Raw genomic sequence first — 20,004 nt, 5'->3', positions numbered from 1 at the left:
CAAATCACCTCAGACGTATTTTCAGTTACAATAACAGGGTTTTTACATTGTACATTGTGTCTATTTCTCAGTAACTTTAAAAAAAAAAAATCAACTTTTATGTACAAATACGACCATCTACGAAGTTTGGTCCACCGCCATCTTTTGTTTTTTAATTGCTTTGCAACACCCCCAACAGTTGGAAAACCATACATGAAAACGAGTCCGTCGAGGCAACTGCGTGACCACAGAGTAACGGAGTCGTAGAAGTATATTGAGCCCTTAAGGCTGTCCCACAGCTGCAAAAGAGAGAACAGCAGAAGAATGGTAGGACTAATGAAGGATGAGCATTTTCGTCCGGGCTGGAACACCCTGCAAAAATGGAATAAAAGCTTTCACAGCATGATATTGCCAGCTATACTGCCAAAAGACACCAGTTAGTGTGTTGGCAAGCTTATATCAGTGCCAACTGGTCTGTTGATGGTGTTTGCAAGGTTTTAGCATGCCTTTTAGGGAGTTAGCTTGCTAGCAAAACTACTTATTGCTGCTTTAAAAATCTCCTATTTCAGTTTTGGCAAGGTTTAAACTCTAAAAGGTCATCCAAAGAAACACTAAAAGGAAGCACATGGGCTTTCAAACCCTGGAGAGAAGGACAGGGAACAGGGACCAGGAACAACGTAGTGACACATCAATTGATCACATTACAAAGCCATCCCCTAAGCCTAAGGCAACACCCCTCGTCAGAGTTGGCCTGTGGAGATTATGAAGGAGACTCTGTTCACACCACAGGCTAATAAACCACCAAGCTCCCTTTGAATCTCACGCAATGTTTACAGCCTCACTGTGGCGTAACAAAAACTCCAGGAATTATGGGTGATGTAGTTCATTTATGTGGTGATGTAGTTATAACGCCCTCACTGTGACTGTGGGGTTATAACGCCCTCACTGTGGCTGTGGGGTTATAACACCCTCACTGTGACTAGACTGTGGGGTTATAACGCCCTCACTGTGGCTGTGGGGTTATTACGCCCTCACTGTGGGGTTATAACGCCCTCACTGTGGCTAGACTGTGGGGTTATTACGCCCTCACTGTGACTAGACTGTGGGGTTATAACGCCCTCACTGTGGCCATGGGGTTATAACGCCCTCACTGTGGCTAGACTGTGGGGTTATTACGCCCTCACTGTGACTAGACTGTGGGGTTATAACGCCCTCACTGTGGCCATGGGGTTATAACGCCCTCACTGTGGCTAGACTGTGGGGTTATTACGCCCTCACTGTGACTAGACTGTGGGGTTATAACGCCCTCACTGTGGCTGTGGGGTTATAACGCCTCACTGTGGCTAGACTGTGGGGTTATAACGCCCTCACTGTGGCTGTGGGGTTATAACGCCCTCACTGTGGCCATGGGGTTATAACGCCCTCACTGTGGCTAGACTGTGGGGTTATTACGCCCTCACTGTGACTAGACTGTGGGGTTATAACGCCCTCACTGTGGCTGTGGGGTTATAACGCCTCACTGTGGCTAGACTGTGGGGTTATAACGCCCTCACTGTGGCTGTGGGGTTATAACGCCCTCACTGTGGGGTTATAACGCCCTCACTGTGACTAGACTGTGGGGTTATAACGCCCTCACTGTGGGGTTAATACGCCCTCACTGTGGCTGTGGGGTTATAACGCCCTCACTGTGGGGTTATAACGTAGCTCCAGCTACTCCAAGCCATCCTAACCATCACTGTAACATTCACAAATACACATGTGAAGACCTCTAATAGTAGTGCTTTATGATGAATAACTGGTTGACTGGTTAACCGGTTTTATTAAAGGAGTGGGATCCTTCATAGGCACAGATAAACAAACACTACAACATGGAACAGTATTTTGGTTGGAAAGGACAACTGTGATGTTAGCTTAAATTCACAGCCATCCTTCACTCGATGCTTAGCAAAGAGACAACAGGTATCGTATAGCTCAAGATAGAAGGGAGTGATATGTGAAGGAAGAAACCACAGGCGCCGACACAGGCAGCATAGTCAGTAGAAACTCAAGATCATTGGACAGCAGTACACACCACATGGGCAGCAAAACTAAGATTTAAATATGTCACGGGAGTGTAAAGTCATCCAGGCGTTTTGGAGATCCACAAAACAGAGACAAAAGTTATCATTTAAAAAAGATGCAGTCCGTGACTCTAATCCCATACAATCTTTGTCCAATTCATTCTCACAGACCTCTAGCTGTCTGTTAGCATTTGTGCTAAAAAAAAAACAATTTGTCCCATTTGGGGGCGACAGTGGTACAGGAGGTAGAGAAGTCGTTTAATAATCAGAAGATTGCTAGTTCGATTCCCTGTCGAAGCGTCCTTGAGCAAGACACTGAACCCCTAATTGCTCCTGATGTGCAGTGTGCCATCAGTGTAAATGTAAAATGTCCTTGTAAGTCGCTTTGGATAAAAGCGTCTGCTAAATGACTAAATAAATAAATACATTTACAGAGCCAGGACTGTGAACCAACACCAAACACTCACGACTCTGACCGAGCCTTTGAACAATCCCAGCCAATCAACAAGGTGGTTCACCAGCATGGAAGACAGGAGTGTAATTTGATTGGCTGTTATTGAGCTCATATATCAACAACCTTTTGCGAAAACCGAATTGCGGACTACTGCACCTTTAATTGTATATCTGTATGATTACATGTAAGGGATAATGTATAGGAAGCAGTACTGTACAGTCAGTATAGGAAAATAAATCCTGACGGGACAAAAATGACCCTGACGTGCAGCTTACTATACGGTTACTTGCCAAAACGATAAGAAACTCCTCCAAAAGGGCTCTTTTTTATTATTTGCTGACTTCAAGTTACAATTTAATTTCCTTTACGTTAAGTGGATAGACTACTTGCGAAATTCTATGAAAGAGGTGAATTAGAAGCACAAAACCCGTTGCCAATGGCAGCGGCCATTCATTTGTTACTGCGGTCATTATAAAAGATAAATCAGACCTCCAAACGCTGGAACATTGAGAAATCAATAGAACTCAGGGGAGCCGTATAATAAAATATTTATATTTAACTGTAACATTACACTTGCATTTATTTTTGGTGAGTATCTATTTTGACAGCCAGTATGTTTTCATTTTTTTCTTTTCTTACTTTCATACCAGTTACCTAGCCAGTAGCTAGCAATATATTACATATCCTCTCCCCTAGTAATGCCATTGTAACACGGCCCTCTTGTACGAAGTGTCTGTATGTGATGGGATTACTCATGGGAGACTGGGCAGACTCAAGCCGTCATGGAGGAATGAAGCCATTTTCTGCCTAGTGATCTGGAGTGGTGCTCTAGGCTTGGGAGAAATCAAGTGGCCTATTTTTAGGATCTTTTCTGAAACAAAGCAAAACCGACATCATTCTACATTCAGAAATGCTTCTTTCTCCAATTAAGTTCAAATGGTGTCTGAGGCTGTGTGTGTCAGAGAGGTCCAGACACACACACACACACACACACACACACACACACACACACACACACACACACACACACACACACACACACACACACACACACACACACACACACACACACACACACACACACACACACACACACACACACACACACACACACACACACCCCTTGACTCACTCGGTGTGCATGCTTTGGCTCCTCTCAGAACACACGCACACACAAGAGGTACTCCTCATCTCAGTCTCAGTGAGTAGAGAATAAAGGTTATTGTACTTCGGAACAAGGAGATGGAATGACACAGCAGCATGCAGTGGAACTGATGCAAGGACACAAGAATGCACTCAAGAACCGGGGCTTAGGGCTTAGGGCTCAGCCTCTGCTTCCAGGAGTAACTGTACCAGAGCTTCATGACCACACAGTCATATTCACAGGTCTCTTGGGACGTCAGCAGGTCCAGCGCCAGGGATGATGTGTGTATGTATTTCCTCAGAATCCCCCCTCATTTAAAAGGGTGTTTTATCTACTGATGAGATCTAGAGGCTGAGGTCACAGACTTCAAACGAATGGCTTTACTAATGTTAAGGTCCACCCCTATTGTCATAAATGTCTATGTAGCGTTTGCTAACAGTGACTGAATTCATATGTATTGGCAGTTCAATCTGTGTGTGTGTGTGTGTGTGTGTGTGTACATATAAGTGTGTACTAATGCGAGTGTGCCAGTGAATGAGCCCTGCGATTAAAGAGAGGTACTCTTTTCGCCCGCTGCGTCTGTGGGGAAAGACTGAACAAAAGTGCCTCACTAAAGCGAGAAAAGGCGGCTTTCATTTGAAATGTTGGCTGCTGCCTGGAGCAAGTGGGAAATGAGCGACGCGGTCGGCGAGGTGGGATCCAGCGCAGCTCGAGGAAGGGGATGGGAGGGGAGGAGACCCACTAGAGAGGGGGAGCCTGGGACAATGTCCTGGCCAATGGGAGGGGAGGAGACCCACTAGAGAGGGGGAGCCTGGGACAATGTCCTGGCCAATGGGAGGGGAGGAGACCCACTAGAGAGGGGGAGCCTGGGACAATGTCCTGGCCAATGGGAGGGGAGGAGACCCACTAGAGAGGGGGAGCCTGGGACAATGTCCTGGCCAATGGGAGGGGAGGAGACCCACTAGAGAGGGGGAGCCTGGGACAATGTCCTGGCCAATGGGAGGGGAGGAGACCCACTAGAGAGGCGGAGCCTGGGACAATGTCCTGGCCAATGGGAGGGGAGGGGAGGGGGAAAGGGGAATAGCGACACTGTCGCTACCAGAGCTGGTTGAAATCCAGGAGGGTTTTCTGAGAGCTGCTGCAGCTCAGGACCTTGACCCTGGGATGAGACCACTGGGGACCACTGAGACGTGGGGCATAGAAACCCTGTGGAATATTGAGACCACTGGCTGGAGACGTGGGCCATGCTAACCCTGTGGAATATTGGCTCTAACTAGGAATGATGGGAAGGCCGGGGCGTCAGCGCCTATAGCCGGGATGCTTCATGGAGCTGAGGAGTTTTTAACTGAAGACTAAAGACATTCCTCTTTAATGCATCCCATAGTCATGAATAATGCATAAAAAAACCCCGTCACCTGTCGCAACATTCTTCACTTCTTCTTGCTGGCCGTGTTGTTGTTGTGTTTAGCAGGAGTGGGCTACAGACAGCTCATGTTGTACCGCGAAGGAGGGCCTTTATGGATCCCGGGTACAGCATAAGGCGCGTGTTGCGGCTGTCGCCAGCCAGTTAGGCACTGCTATTGTATCCTGCCACCCTTACTATGCTTATATAACTAAACATCCCAATGCACCAAGCCAGCCAACATAACTAAACATAACTCATCACAACTAAACAAATATAAAATGTCCTATATCAATAAAACTGGGCTACTGACAGCGCATGTTGTACTGTGAAGGAGGGCCTTCATGGATCCTGGACACAGCATGCCACGCCTGTTGCGGCGGTCACCAGCCAGCTGGGCACTTGGAAATGTAGGAGAAACTGTAGGAAAATGCACCTGAACGTTTGTGTAACTTGGGAACCTCCCATTAGGAAATGTAGGAAGTTTCTATGAGCTCAAAGCTTTCCCACTTGAAGATCTGTGACATCATTTCAACAGGGCATACTCATTAGTGCAGAGGATTTTCATCTTAAATTGTTGTCTTAATCTTATCAATATATAGCGATCCTTAGCTATATTACTGGCTAGCAACCTATCTGTCAGAACCCAGAAGTGTTGTTGTCGTCATGTCAACGTTCCTAACTGGGAGCTGGAAAGTTCCAAACTTGGAACTCTCCCACTCTCCCCTTTCTGGAATGCACTATTAGCAGATGATGAGCTGTGTTATGGAGTTCCCCTCCACTCTCCATCCCCTACTGTGTCTCTGATATCTGACTCCCACTGTCCTGCGGTGGTAACACCAATTATGTTGTCAACATTACAGATGGCCCTAACCCCCGGGGGGCAGAAGAGGAGGTGGCACAGAGACAGAGAAGTCATCCCAGCAGCACTGAACTTCACATTGGGGCAACTCTACATCTGATGAAGCATACGCTAAACAAACTGCTCCTGTATGACCCCACACTCATTTCCATCTCAAGACAGTCCCTGGTGACTTGTGCGCATTCAATCTCCATGTTTTTCTTGATATCAGTAGGTGCTGGGTGCTGAAGGTGCTCTTTTCCTTAAGGGCTCTGTATAGTTCTGATCACGCAGAATGCTGAACTGAAACAGAATGGCTCTATATACACTACCGTTCAAAAGTTTGGGGTCACTTAGCAATTTCCTTATTTTTCAAAGAAAAGCACTGTTTTTTTCAATGAAGATAACATTAAATGAATCAGAAATACACTCTATACATTGTTAATGTGATAAATGACTATTCTAGGTGGAAACATCTGGTTTTTAATGAAATATCTACATAGGTGTATAGAGGCCCATTTCCAGCAACTATCACTCCAGTGTTCTAATGGTACATTGTGTTTGCTAATCGCCTTAGAAGACTACTGGATGATTAGAAAACCCTTGAAAACCCTTGTGCAATTATGTTAGCACAGCTGAAAACTGTTTTGCTGGTGAGAGAAGCTATAAAACTGGCCTTCCTTTGAACTAGTTGAGTATCTGGAGCATCACATTTGTGGGTTAGATTATTCTCTCAAAATGGCCAGAAAAAAAGAACTTTCATGTGAAACTCGCCAGTCTATTCTTGTTCTTAGAAATGAAGGCTATTCCATGCGAAAAATGGCGAAGAAACTAATAATTTCCTACAACGGTGTGTACTACTCCCTTCAGAGAATAGCACAAACGGGCTCTAACCAGAGTAGAAAGAGAAGTGGGAGGCCCTGGTGCACAACCTAGCAAGAAGACAAGTATATTAGAGTCTGTAGTTTGAGAAATAAACGCCTCACAGGTCCTCAACTGGCAGCTTCTTTAAATGGTACCCGCAAAACACCAGTGTCAACGTCTACAGTGAAGAGGCGACTCTGGGATGCTGGCCTGATGAGTGGCAAAGAAAAAAACATATCTGAGACTGGCCAATAAAAAGAAAAGATTGATATGGGCAAAAGAACACAGACATTTTACAGAGGAAAATTGGAAAAAAGTGTTATGGACAGACGAATCAAAGTTTGAGGTGTTTGGATCACACAGAAGAACATTTGTGAGACGCAGAAAAGGTGAAAAGATGCTGGAAGAGTGCCTGATGCCATCTGTCAAGCATGGTGGAGGTAATGTGATGGTCTGGGGCTGCTTTGGTGCTGGTGAAGTGGGAGATTTGTACAAGGTAAAAGGGATTTTAAATAAGGAAGGCTATCACTCCATTTTGCAACACCATGCCATATCCTGTGTACAGCGCTTGATTGGAGCCAATTTCCTCCTACAACAGGACAATGACCCAAAGCACACCTCCAAATTATGCAAGAAATATTTAGGGAAGAAGCAGGCAGCTGGTATGCTGTCTGTAATAGAGTGGCCAGCGCAGTCACCAGATCTCAACCCCATTGAGCTGTTGTGGGAGCAGCTTGACCGTATGGTACGCAAGAAGTGCCCATCAAGCCAATCCAACTTGTGGGAGGTGCTTCAGGAAGCGTGGGGTGAAATTTCTACAGATTACCTCAACAAATTAACAGCTAGAATGCCAAAGGTCTGCAATGCTGTAATTGCTGCAAATTGAGCATTCTTTGACGAAAGCAAAGTTTGAAGAACAAAATTAATATTTCAAATAGAAATCATTATTTCTAACCTTGTCAATGTCTTAACTATATTTTCTATTCATTTTGCAACTCATTTGATAAATAAAAGTGTGAGTTTTCATGGAAAACACGAAATTATCTGGGTGACCCCAAACTTTTGAACAGTAGTGTAGTTCTGATCATGCAGAATGCTAAACTGACACAGAATCTCCGGCATCCTCACCACACCTCTCTGGACTTTTCTAGCAGATGCTTCACCTCTGCAAGTGTTGGGGCTATTCAACATGACTCATGCAGAGACTAAAGAGGTTCCTCTCAGTGCATTCTCTCGTCATGAATAAGCCATGTTGTTGTGTTTAGCAGCGGCGGGCTCCAGTCAGTACATGTAGCACTGTGCAGGAGTGCCTTTACAGATCCTGGGTGCATTCATTCTACCCCGCTCATGATACCGCTACATTCTCTGTGCTAGCCTATTTACCCCATAACATAAATAATTGCCACCATCAACGTGTTTCATTGCTCTATATACCCTTGTGATATGAACCTTACGAGCACCCTGTATGCCCACAGCCGTGTTCTACAGTACTTCAATGCTCTCTTCCGTTCTTATCCACTATCAATATTGTATGTGTCGTGTATGTAACATCTTACGTTAAGAAACCAAAATAAATCAAATACAACTCAAATATCAAATACTACATTCCCATATGTACACCAAATGTGCCCCAGGAACAAGACAGGAAGGTTTAGACCATGACGGACACACAGTGATAAGGTGCGTAAAACTATGCTATCCTTTGCCATCTCTGAGGTCCTACGACGTAAAGAAAATCACATTCAAGATCACAAAACTGGAGAATATCCTGGATATCAATGCAGACAGTTGTAATAGTAGTATTCCATGATTCGAATTACCTTACTTACCTTTTGCAGACTAGTTGGGTTTAACTGCGTCTTGTCAATGATCTTCACTGCTACCTGTGGGTTGGACACATGGAGGGGATTTTGAGGAGCAAAGCTCTCTAACCAACACAACACACCAACACAGGCAAAATAGCTCAAAATACACCACTCCGCATATGAAGTGTTGTTGATTTACTTCTCATTAGTTCAACTAAAAACCTAAACTAGACCTAAAAACTGTGTGAAATAATGTGGATTCGCCTTCACTTGCACTTTTTAATTTTCATTCCAAAAGCATATCTGTTATGAATATAAACATCAATAACTTCTGACTTCCAGTGCATGCAAACTAGCAATTAAAATAATGAAAGAAATTAATTTTTGGTTTGAAAAAGAAAAAAACTGATGATGTCGCTTCCTTCCCTTGCCTCTAGGGTCACTGCTGAACCAGCCAAGAGCTGCATGGATGACATGACACCACCATTACATGACTGGACCGACCAGGAGGTCATGACTGAGTGGCTTATGCAACCGCAGCTCTGTCCAATGCTCTGGCGAACACACTGATGCTAACCGCATCAATAATGCAGCCTGAGGCCTGCTCTCTCAGCTTCTAGACATCAGACATGCTAATGGTGCAGAGCGCAGGTGTGCTAGCATGTTAATGGTGCAGAGCGCAGGTGTGCTAGCATGTCACTACAGTAAAGGCCTGCTCTCTCAGCTTCTAGACATCAGACAAGTTAATGGTGCAGAGCGCAGGTGTGCTAGCATGTCACTACAGTAGAGGCCTGCTCTCTCAGCTTTTAGACATCAACATGGTGCAGCGCCCAGGTGTGCTAGCATGTCACTACAGTAGAGGCCTGGTGTGCTAGCATGTCACTACAGTAGAGGCCTGGTGTGCTAGCATGTCACTACAGTAGAGGCCTGGTGTGCTAGCATGTCACTACAGTAGAGGCCTGGTGTGCTAGCATGTCACTACAGTAGAGGCCTGCTCTCTCAGCTTCTAGACATCAGACATGTTAATGGTGCAGAGTGCAGGTGTGCTAGCATGCTAATGGTGTGCTAGCATGTTTACTCCTGGACATGGTTCACCTGACTGGATCTGAGAGATGATATTAAAATGCTGTTCACATTTATTGACACAGGATAGGGGATGTTCAAAACAAATCTGAAGCTTTCTTGGAACACCTCCTAGACTGGCACACTCACCTCTCTCCCCGTCAGCACGTGGCGTGCCAGTTTGACTTTGGCGAAGTTGCCCTTCCCGATGGTCTTGAGCAGCCTGTAGTCGCCGACGGTGGGCTGCTCATCGGTGAGGGAGGAGATGGAGTTCCTGCACCGGGCCAGACTCTGCCGACTGGCAGACTTGGTGGGCGGGGCGGGCGGCTTTGGGTCGCCATCCACGGAGGTGTGCTGTGAACATGACAGGTAAACATAAACAGGTAAACATTAAATAATACATACTTGAATACATCCACAAGTCTGACATTGCCACAATTCACAGAGAGACAAAGAATCTGAGCAGTGAAGCAGTATTTAAACATTTAACACAAACAGGAACTTGGTCAAACAGATGAAGTGTTTGCTGGAACTGTCTAGCTTCTGTGTTTGTGTGTAGGTCAAGCATATACTTGCATGCTGTGTGTGTCTCGAGATCTGAAAATGACTACAAATACTTCCATCTACTAAAACTTTTAATGTATTAAACAGGCCTCCAAATGTACCAGATTCTGATTAAAAGTAGTGAATGAGTACATTGAAAATCACCAATTCATTTAATTGAAACGCTTATCTAGTATTTTAAAGCTGCAAAGATCATGTTGCTGCCTGCATGTGGTTCAGATCTAGAAGATTTAGCACAGTCTTTCATTTCGAGCGACAAAGAGCAATCCCATGGCAACTGCATGCTTTCACTCTCCATGCGTTTCCCAATCATGGGCCCTAGTCTAGTTTGGTGGCCAACTACCTTCAAGAAGCTTTTGAAGACCCAACTCTTCAGAGAGCACCTCCCTTCCTAACTGGCACTTGACTAGCGCTTAACTTGCACTTCAGCAGTTACATTCCTGCACTTCTTTTTCCTTTTTTCTAGGTCGTCGTTTTCTAATTCTCATGTAAAGTAGTATTTATTGTTACACCATGCTTTTTATTGCTCTTGGCTTGACTGTTCTCTCCCTTGTACGTCGCTTTGGACAAAAGCGTCTGCTAAATGACTAAATGTAAATGTAAATGCAACACGGCCCGTCTCCCCGAGGGCATGGATTTGGGATATAGGCGTGTTGGCAACATATTCTTCTTCATATCCCATCGGATTCATCCATCTGACAAAAAAAGATCTTGTTTGTGTTGTTGGAAGAGAGGGGCATTATGCCTGCATATTTCTGTATAATGGATTAATGCAATATATTAATATATCCTGGCATTCCTTTAAAAAAAAAAGAAGAAAATGTTTAATTTTAAAAGGTTAAACCCCTTGAGAGACTTCAGCAGCTGGGAAGAGGTAATCTAATTTGTCCGACTTTAATTAAATACTCAGTAAGCAGTGAACAAATGCATCCGTGATGTAAACACACAATAACTTCTTTCTTGTTATTTCTACTTATATATTGTATTTCTTATTAGACTACGGCAGCGGAAGAAACGCAGTGCATCAGCGCATTTCTCTTGGCCGCTACGGAATGTAGAAAGAGATTGCATTCAGGTTTGTCCAGGTGTTCAAATTCATCAACATACAGCTCGCAACCCCCCATATCTTACGCCTTATTCTCCGTTCATGTAGGCTACTGGTCACTGCTGCTCTTGCGTCTTATGCATCAGGTTTGTGTCCCTGTCTATGAGGTATCCCGTATAGTTAGTATATTTGCACATACGGTCATAGTACGCAAAGGTTATCTCCACTCTCTCCCGATGATCCAGTGGTCTGTTAAACAGGCTTTCAGTCACTGGTTCAGTTCTGCTGGGGCTCTGGATGACCACTGGCCAACTGGACAAACGCTTTGTGCTCAGAAGAATTCCAAGTCAAAAATGTAAAGGATCAAATTTAAAATGTGATTAACGCTGAATACCCAAGATGAACCTAACACAAGGTGCAAGCAAAAGGTTCAGAGACTGCGCCTATGAAAAAGCCAAAACGGTACATGCGTGTCCCCCAGGGCCACTGTCAACGCCGTGTTCTACTGGAACGTTCTGAGCCGTCTGAGGGGAGAATATTCGGCACAAACGCCCTGAAGTGTGGCGCGCTGGCATGTGGGTGCTCCCCGTACGGTGAAAGCCCACAAGTTGACATGCAAGCTGACCCAGCGCACGTCACAAATGGTGTTGGACACGCTCAAAGAGTGAGACTTCCAGGGAGTGTCTCCAAGCGTGGCAGAACACCTGGGAGCTGCGGCTGCACAAGAGGACTACTGCGAAGGGGGTGGCAGCAAAATACATATCAGCTACGTTTTTTTATTTTTAAAAGGCACGGCCTCTGATCTTTTTTGCTGCACCTTGTCTGCTGTTGCAGTAGCCTAAAAGCTTAAGATCCTTCTTTTGCATCACCACGCTGTGCGTCGCCTATACGACAAGGGGATATGCTATATGCGAATTTACATTTAAGTCTAAAATGACACATTCATGCATTCATTCGACAATGCTATCAGGTGCCTTTAACCTAAACAAACCTCACTATTGAACTTTGGCCTAACTCTACCCTCTTAGTGCCTTTGATCACACCTTTACTGCTTCATTTAGTGTGCTTGCACTGCAGTCTCTGGGAGCCAAACTAGAGCCTCTATCTCTTATTACTAAGAAAACCAGTTCTGAGAGACATTACTGAGACAGCAAGGGACACACACATTGCAAAGCCATTTTCAAAGCCCTTTGACAAGGTTCCACAGATCTAATGAAGTGAGGTCTCATGGAGCTAGGCACAAGCGCTTTCATTCAAGATCACAAGAGTTACATTAATTACTGATCACTTTTGAAACTGTGCATTCTGCTTTATCAAAGACCATTTTAGAACTACCAACACAGCTCAAATTTTTGTACTAAAATATGCTAAAAGATGCTATTGAATACGAGAATATTACATGCTACTGAAGTTGGGGTATTTTAATAAAGGACCTTTCCAGTATTGCATTAATTTAAGGAAACAATGAGAATATAGCCTAGGTTGCAGGCATGTTTCGTTGTCTGATTAATATGGCATTAACAGTAACAGGATTCAGTCAGAAAGAATAGTGTGAACTATTAGATGTCTGGGTGAATGGCCTTCACACTCTATGTGCCTGTTACATAGTCTGGCTCTGCCAAACCAACATTACCGGTGTTCCCTGAGGTCTGGCACCGCTCCCTTAGATCCATAGCGGCATAGCACTGGCCCACGGCTAATGAACACTGATCAAAATTAGAGTGAGAGTGGTTGCATCATCTAGTAGCTTATGTTATGAAAGCTCAGATCAAAGCAGCACACAGCTGGCTGAATGGCAGGGGTGTAACAGTACGTGTATTCGTCCTGAACCATTTAGTTCGGTTTGCGACTTCCTCGATTTGGTATGCCCTGTGAGCCAAACTGTCAGCTGCATTTACTGTTAAAATAGCCTACTTATGTCCAACATCAACTATTACTACTTGCATCAGTGGAATAGAAATCTATAGAGGGCGTTTCGGCAGTGCACCAATAGTTGTCTATCAGCTGTAGCATGCTGGTCGGCTCAGCCTAGTTAGCCGGATTTGTTAAACTCAATAGACAACGATTTGTGTCAAACTGTATGCCGATATTGTTCAGGTATGTCTGAGGATAGGAATAGACCTCAAAAAAAATGTATTTACAACAGCATCACCCGAATGTATCGTTTAGCGAGACAAAAAAAAGACAGAGGGCAAGTCCTTCTCCCCAAAGCATTCATGTAGCTTCTCACCGTCACGTCTTACTGCAGATTTGAACGCGCCAAAGTAATAACGAATGCTTTAGAGGATCGCTGTGGGTATACAGCCATACTCGGTCAAAAAACTAAATACAGAATCAAAGCATGTCAAAGTGCTTGAGCCCCGCCCCAACGTGGCTTCATGCGTCATTTGAGTCAGTCCGTTGAGCCTGCCATGTACAAAACAAGTGCAAGATGCAGTTCAGGAATTATCAACAGGTCAGAGTCTTACGATGGAGCATTACTGACATCTGCGTTATTTCAATTAAAATGACCACGCTGGGCAACTTCTCCCTCTCCTTTTACGATGATATTGTACGATGTTGTTGATACTGATGAAGTGGCCATATGACTGGTCATTCTCTGTTTAAATACAACATATTGTACGATGTTGTTGATGAAGTGGCCATATGACTGGTCATTCTCTGTTTATACATCATATTGTACGATGTTGTTGATGAAGTGGCCATATGACTGGTCATTCTCTGTTTATACATCATATTGTACGATGTTGTTGATGTTGATGAAGTGGCCATATGACTGGTCATTCTCTGTTTAAATACATCATATTGTACGATGTTGTTGATACTGATGAAGTGGCCATATGATTGGTCATTCTCTTTGGGGGCCTAAAGTGATTCGTTTCTTCCCTTACCCTAACCTGCGTTCGTAATCCCGAGAGCTTTCCCACCCCCGACCTTCACCCTGACCCCTGTTCCTGATACTGATAGATCGGCAATTGGCTTAATATATCTACAGATAATATCAGCATGCCGATATAGCGGTCATTTATCGATTATATCTAATATAACGATTCTGAATGTAACATCTTTCTTTAAGACCCTCAACAGCAACCATATTGTTGGAGGTGAATATGGAATGCTCTTTGCGCTCTAAACCACTCCACACTGCTACCCCAACTGTATGTAGAAAGAATAAGAATAAGACCCAACTGCTTGTTTCAAAACTATAATCCAAAGAAAAACGTGGCAAAAACGTGGCAAAAACGTGGCAACAGCCTGAAAAAGCTGGAACACATGTTGTCCTTTGAATAGAAGGACATTTCCAAAGAATGAACAAAAAGTTCAAAATCTCCAAATGTCATGCCATGTATATTTTGAAGACATGTCTGTGCTCATCCAACATCAACTAGCATACATCCAGTAAAATTGTCACTTTCACCAAATCAATCCAAATTGTGGGCTGTTTTCATCACATTTTTCTTCCAGACTAAATGCCTACAAGTTCTGACCTAACGTAACAACATGATTACGACACCCTGCCTAAGAGATCTACTGTGAGCGCTCACACAGCAGTGACCATCCTGCTCCAATGCGGGAGGGTCATTATGCATTACGCTTCCCTCCCCTCCCCTCCCCTCCCCTTATCGGTCCATCTTCACAGACACAGACATATGGGTGATTCTGCAGTACAGAAGGCTGAAGGTGAGTCTGAGGGCACTACACACAGCATACACAGACTACGCTTTACAGCACTTTCGGACAGAAATACACACTTTATGGACACATGATTGTCATATTTCTGAAGCAAGAAATGAAGCAAAGACATAAATTTGACATCAAAGTGAAGAACTTCAAGAAGGAAATGAGTAAGGCGCTTAGACACATGGGAACATCACATCTTGAAACATATTTTAACATCTTCAAATATCTGCCTGCAGGACATATAGGCATGTAAGCCTTTGCGGAGGCAGCCACCCCACTGAGTGTCCTGGTCCTTTTAGCAGCAGCAGCAGTAGTAGCAGTAGCAGTAGCAGTAGCAGTAGCAGTAGCAGCAGTGGGCGCGGCTGCCAAGGTCTTCACGTGCAGACACAGAGAGTAGCCGTGACTCAGCTCTCTACGAGATGATTGGAGGACATTAATATTACATTTGAGTGCAAGTCTGGGTGGGCAGGGTGGTAGCTTGCTTTTAACGACTGAACAACAGTCTGATAACTCATTGAAGTGGATGCGATACGGACTGATAATGTCATGGCCCTGTCCCTGCTCCCACCCCCTACCCCTACCTTAAAAGGGCTCTTCAAATGCCTTTGTTATTATTTATATTATTCATATGAGCACTGATGATTTACAGCCATGATGCCCATCTGTAAAAACAATACAATGAACAACAGACTGTGAAGTCCAATTCATCATCCAGTTGAAAAACATTCATTTGATATCTGTATGTAGGGCAATAAAAGACGAAATCGAGTTTAAGCACATCATGTTTCCACCTCTGTAACGTCATTGACATCTGACATGCTCATGAATGAATTACCTTAAAGAGACATTAGCGTTTATATCAAACTAATGTATTAACTAGCCATCAGCCAACAGACCTTATAAAACACCAAATACAGCCAACTTCCTAAATTATGTATTTTGGGAATATATAATCAATAACTGTGTGCTGCTCGAAATGCGGTTCTTGCATTTTAGTGTTTAAGTTTCTGTCCCAGATCACAGAACTAGGAACGCCAGGTGTGTTTATCTCAAAATGATTCAGAAGATGTTACAGAAAGACAAAGCCTAATGCACCTGCATAATGCCGCTTTAAATAAATAGTTCTGACGTCACAATCAATGTGAATGTTATTGTGAGTATATTGACATGGTGGATGATATGCATAATTAGATTTTCTACTTAGTTCTGTCAGACTAAACATGTATTTGGTTGTGGCTCTGAACAGACTCTAGAACTCATGGTTGTAGCCTCCTTGCTAGCATGCCTGCGTCCAGCGCTCGAGGCTGCAGATGAGAGTCCCTCGTTGGACTATGCTTCTCACACGTGCATCTTCCATTGGTATCGTGTCCCAGATTAGGAGCCTCAGTGTAATGGTGACCAAAGGATAAACCTCACTTGAGTCCAGTGAGGGACTGTGCTCTTCACTACATAAGTGATACTCGAGCAGTTTTATTCCACGAAGGACTCTAAAGGGGCAGTCATGCATAGACATATCTTTGATGCTTGTCAAACAAGTACAAACTGAGACATTTTCAGAAGTTAATGAAATGTGTTAAATGTGGACATAAACTATTTTGCTTATCATGTCCAGTGTCTAGCTAGGGCAACCATACATTTAGTTGTAATCTGGCCCGTTTAGGTCAAGGCTTCTGTGCTTTACATCAAGGACAAGACTCAATATTATTAGGCTATTCACTGCAATAGTTAGTATGAAGAAACCATAAACTAAATGTATTAACAATTGCTGAGGTCAGGCCTCATTGATGGTTGAATGTAATTCATGTTAACATTAACGCAATGCAGCACCATATTATTTATTGATGCAACTGCCAATTATGCACCTTTCAATTATTTACTGTCCCCTCCACACAAAGGACACTAGCCCATATTTCTGATTGCCAAAAGAATGAGCAAACAACTTATCAAACAAGCTGTGTGTGTGTGTGTGTGTGTGTGTGTGTGTGTCTGTTTCTAGGTTCAAGAGAGAGACTGAGCTACACCTCTGACCAACAGATGCTGAGAGTGTGAGCTGGTCCCCAGCCTGACACAGAGAGTGTGAGAGAGAGAGACAGCTAGTGATAGAATGATACTGAGCGAGCGAGCGAGTGTCAGTGTGTGTGTGTGTGTGTGTGTGTGTGTGTGTGTGTGTGTGTACATCTCCGTGGGCTAGATCCAGGAGGAGGGACTCAGCATCCTTTCCTGGAAGGGCACCAGAGGCACTTCTCCGAGGCTTTCTGAAGAGCGCCGACACACAGCAGCATTCCGGTGTTAGCATGACAATGAGCGCACTGCCTAGACACAGCATTCCAGAAAGGCACATTAGCTAGCCAACCAACCCCCTACCCTACAACCTTCCTGCCAGCCACCCCCACCCCCACCCTCAACCAGCGCCGTCTTTAAAAGCCCCACTACCTCCTCATCTACCACTAGTCTTACGCAATTGTGTCAGGAAGCCTTGCCAATGATATGCCAAGCTTCAGTGAACCTTCCTTATAGTTTCTCTCTGCACACAGAGACTCCCTCCCTCCCTCCCTCCCTCACACACACACACACACACACGTGTTCATAAAACACACACACATCTCTGCACTGCTGTTCAGGCACTAGTGGCTTATTCTTCTAACAAAGTTTTAGTTTGACATCTTAGTTTCACCGTGTGACCTCACAGCCAGCGATGACAGCCTTCCTATAAGAGGCGACCGTGGCTATCTTTACCAGAGGGATTTCTGAGAGAACGTCTCATTGATCCATCGAGCCTCTCACGCAGGCATAAAGGCAGAAAAGTGCACAGTCACGTACTTACAACAGCCAAGACAGCTACCCTTGACATTTTAATGTGAGCAATTTCACAAAACATGATCCCATTTCAAATGGATAAGTCTATTGAGTGTAGATGGAGGATACTGCTATCCTGCTGTGCTGAGGCAGGACATTTGAAACACAACATTTCAGTTTCTCCACAGTATTGATCCGATGGGATAAGCTGGTATTGATATCAGCCCAGCCCTTCTGTGTCCCAATCAAAGACACGTGAGGTCAACAACCTCCTGATGGCAGATATCAAAGACATCATCTGATCTGTATGCTGGCTTAATCTGAACAGAAATAACACAAATGTCAAGGTGTACGAGGCAAACAGCTACATTAAGTGGACACAAAACTTCTTTCATTTGAACTTCTTCAGCAATGGTTTCTGGCTCAAGTCAGTCCCAACCGTCTGTAACCTACAGCCCACATTGTAGGCCTATAAATCGACCCTAAAACTCATTCTCTCGGTAGAACAGTATGGGGCAGATGGGGAGGAACCATCCAAGCAAGAGGCCCAGTTCAGCATTCTAGAAAACAACACTGACTTTGGTACTAAGGTAAATGCTGGCCTGCATTTCAGGTTTTACCACAACAAATTGACTAGAGTATCAATCAACCCAGATCCAGTCATCAATATGAATCTGTAAATCTTAATTATTTCATTTTTTCATCCACGAGCTAGATTGCTTCCAGTGATGGGAGCTTTGCTGTTAACAGGTAGACTAATCATCGCGACTAAGCGACGTGATTTACAAAATCATCGATCTACACGAGGTAGCACTGACTTTCATTCTATTTAAGACTTCCATGAAACTACAGGCCTGTGGCTCACATTCTGACAAAGTACCACAAAGGGAACCTTTGCACATTTGACCCGAGCGTAATATTGGGGATCCTTAAGGGAGTAGGCTGCCGTTGGAACAATGAGGTTCGCTAAAAACTGAACTGATAACTGCTGTCAAAAAGCCATTTAATCATGTGCCATGTGTAGTGAAAATGTAACACCAGCTGAGCTAATAGGAGACTAATTGGTCAAATTTCTGCCATGATGAGGTCAACCAGTCCTTGCTCATCAGAAATATAACGTTATCAGATTTATGGGTGATCATCGGTGATGTCAAGAACTTCATTCTGCACAAACACGTTTAAGAGCTTTTCGAATGCTAAACTCTAAAAAATGTCCAAAGGGGTTACATTAGGCGGTCTATGCACCACTCTAAAATAACGTTAATTCATTCGAAATCGGCAAAAACAGTAAGGTCGCAGGTATCGGCGGCTAAATCATCAGCTGGCAGGCTAGCTAGTTGGCCAGGCGATATAGAAAGCAAACCTCCAGCTTGCTACAATTATTGTGCAGCGACATCACTTCAATTGTCACTGGCTAAAACGTAACCAGACCTATTTTCTTGTGCATCTAACACTGGTCATTAAAACGAGAAATGAACAACATTCCAGCACTTACATTTTCGGTATCGCGTTCATTCACAGTGGGCAATGGCGTTCTGGTCGACATTTTGTGCTTTCAGGCCTCTTCTAAAAATACCGAACAAGGCAGCGTAGAGAACAGCACTTCTAGGGAGGATGATATTTTTCCAACTCCACTTGCTAGAACACCAACATTTCCAACCAGACCGACTGATCGGTAATAGTCCAAACTACAAATCCATCTTCTGGTCCCCCTCGCAGTGCTAACACGGGCCTTGACCTATAGATGCGACCCAGGTAGTAAGCAGAGGAAGCGAATAGCGGGCTCCGTGGAAGATGAGTTTGAACTGAACAGTGCGCCAAGCATTGATCCACCCAACAGCCTCGACTAGGAAGAGGGGGGCATTCTTATTTGCAGCCGTCTGTGAAATTCAGCCAACCTCAGCTGATGATCGAATGCAACGTTTGTTTAGTTTGTTGTTGTTTATGGTCGGGTTGACCAGTGCGAAGTGGAAAAAAAAATCCAGTTTCGGCCATAGGCTATGATCAAAGAGATTATTTTCTCTTTGAAAATGCTCGAAATATCCTCACTCAAATGTAGACCCAGTGTCGGGTGTATAGCAAAATCCCCTTTAAATGAAATTTGTAATTTAAGTCTGCCGTTGTAATCTGTGTTTAAGTTAAATCTCAATTTTTATGCAGGAACCTCCATCTCAAAGGTGTCAAGCGCGACATCACCATCTATTGGTTAGGGGTCCTTATTACGCATTTGCGCCGATTCAAATCAACAACTCGGTTCATTGAATGGCGCTTGTCATTATATTCGTAACCGGGCGAGCCGCCCTTCTG

The 20,004-nt window shown here is 44.2% G+C and overlaps 1 protein-coding gene across 2 annotated transcripts in view; it reads right to left on the bottom strand.

Moving 5' to 3' along the window:
- The window catches only part of mark1 (MAP/microtubule affinity-regulating kinase 1), a 33,598-nt gene extending 13,604 nt beyond the window's left edge, over window positions 1-19,994 (bottom strand). The window contains exons 1-3 of one of the 2 annotated variants that reach the window (XM_031563559.2): window positions 19,193-19,994; window positions 9,762-9,965; window positions 8,565-8,627 (exon numbers count right to left, since the gene is read on the bottom strand). In XM_031563559.2, the coding sequence (XP_031419419.1) occupies window positions 8,565-8,627; window positions 9,762-9,965; window positions 19,193-19,243 (318 nt within the window). In that variant the 5' untranslated portion in view covers window positions 19,244-19,994. The remainder of the gene's footprint in view (window positions 1-8,564; window positions 8,628-9,761; window positions 9,966-19,192) is intronic. The other variant, XM_031563560.2, reaches the window with a different exon arrangement.
- Window positions 19,995-20,004: the final 10 nt, after the last annotated feature.

This window comes from Clupea harengus, chromosome 26 (assembly GCF_900700415.2).
Source record: "Clupea harengus chromosome 26, Ch_v2.0.2, whole genome shotgun sequence".
Lineage (NCBI taxonomy): Eukaryota > Metazoa > Chordata > Actinopteri > Clupeiformes > Clupeidae > Clupea > Clupea harengus.
Note: the sequence above shows the minus strand (reverse complement) of the source record. Positions and strands in the feature narration are given on the sequence as shown.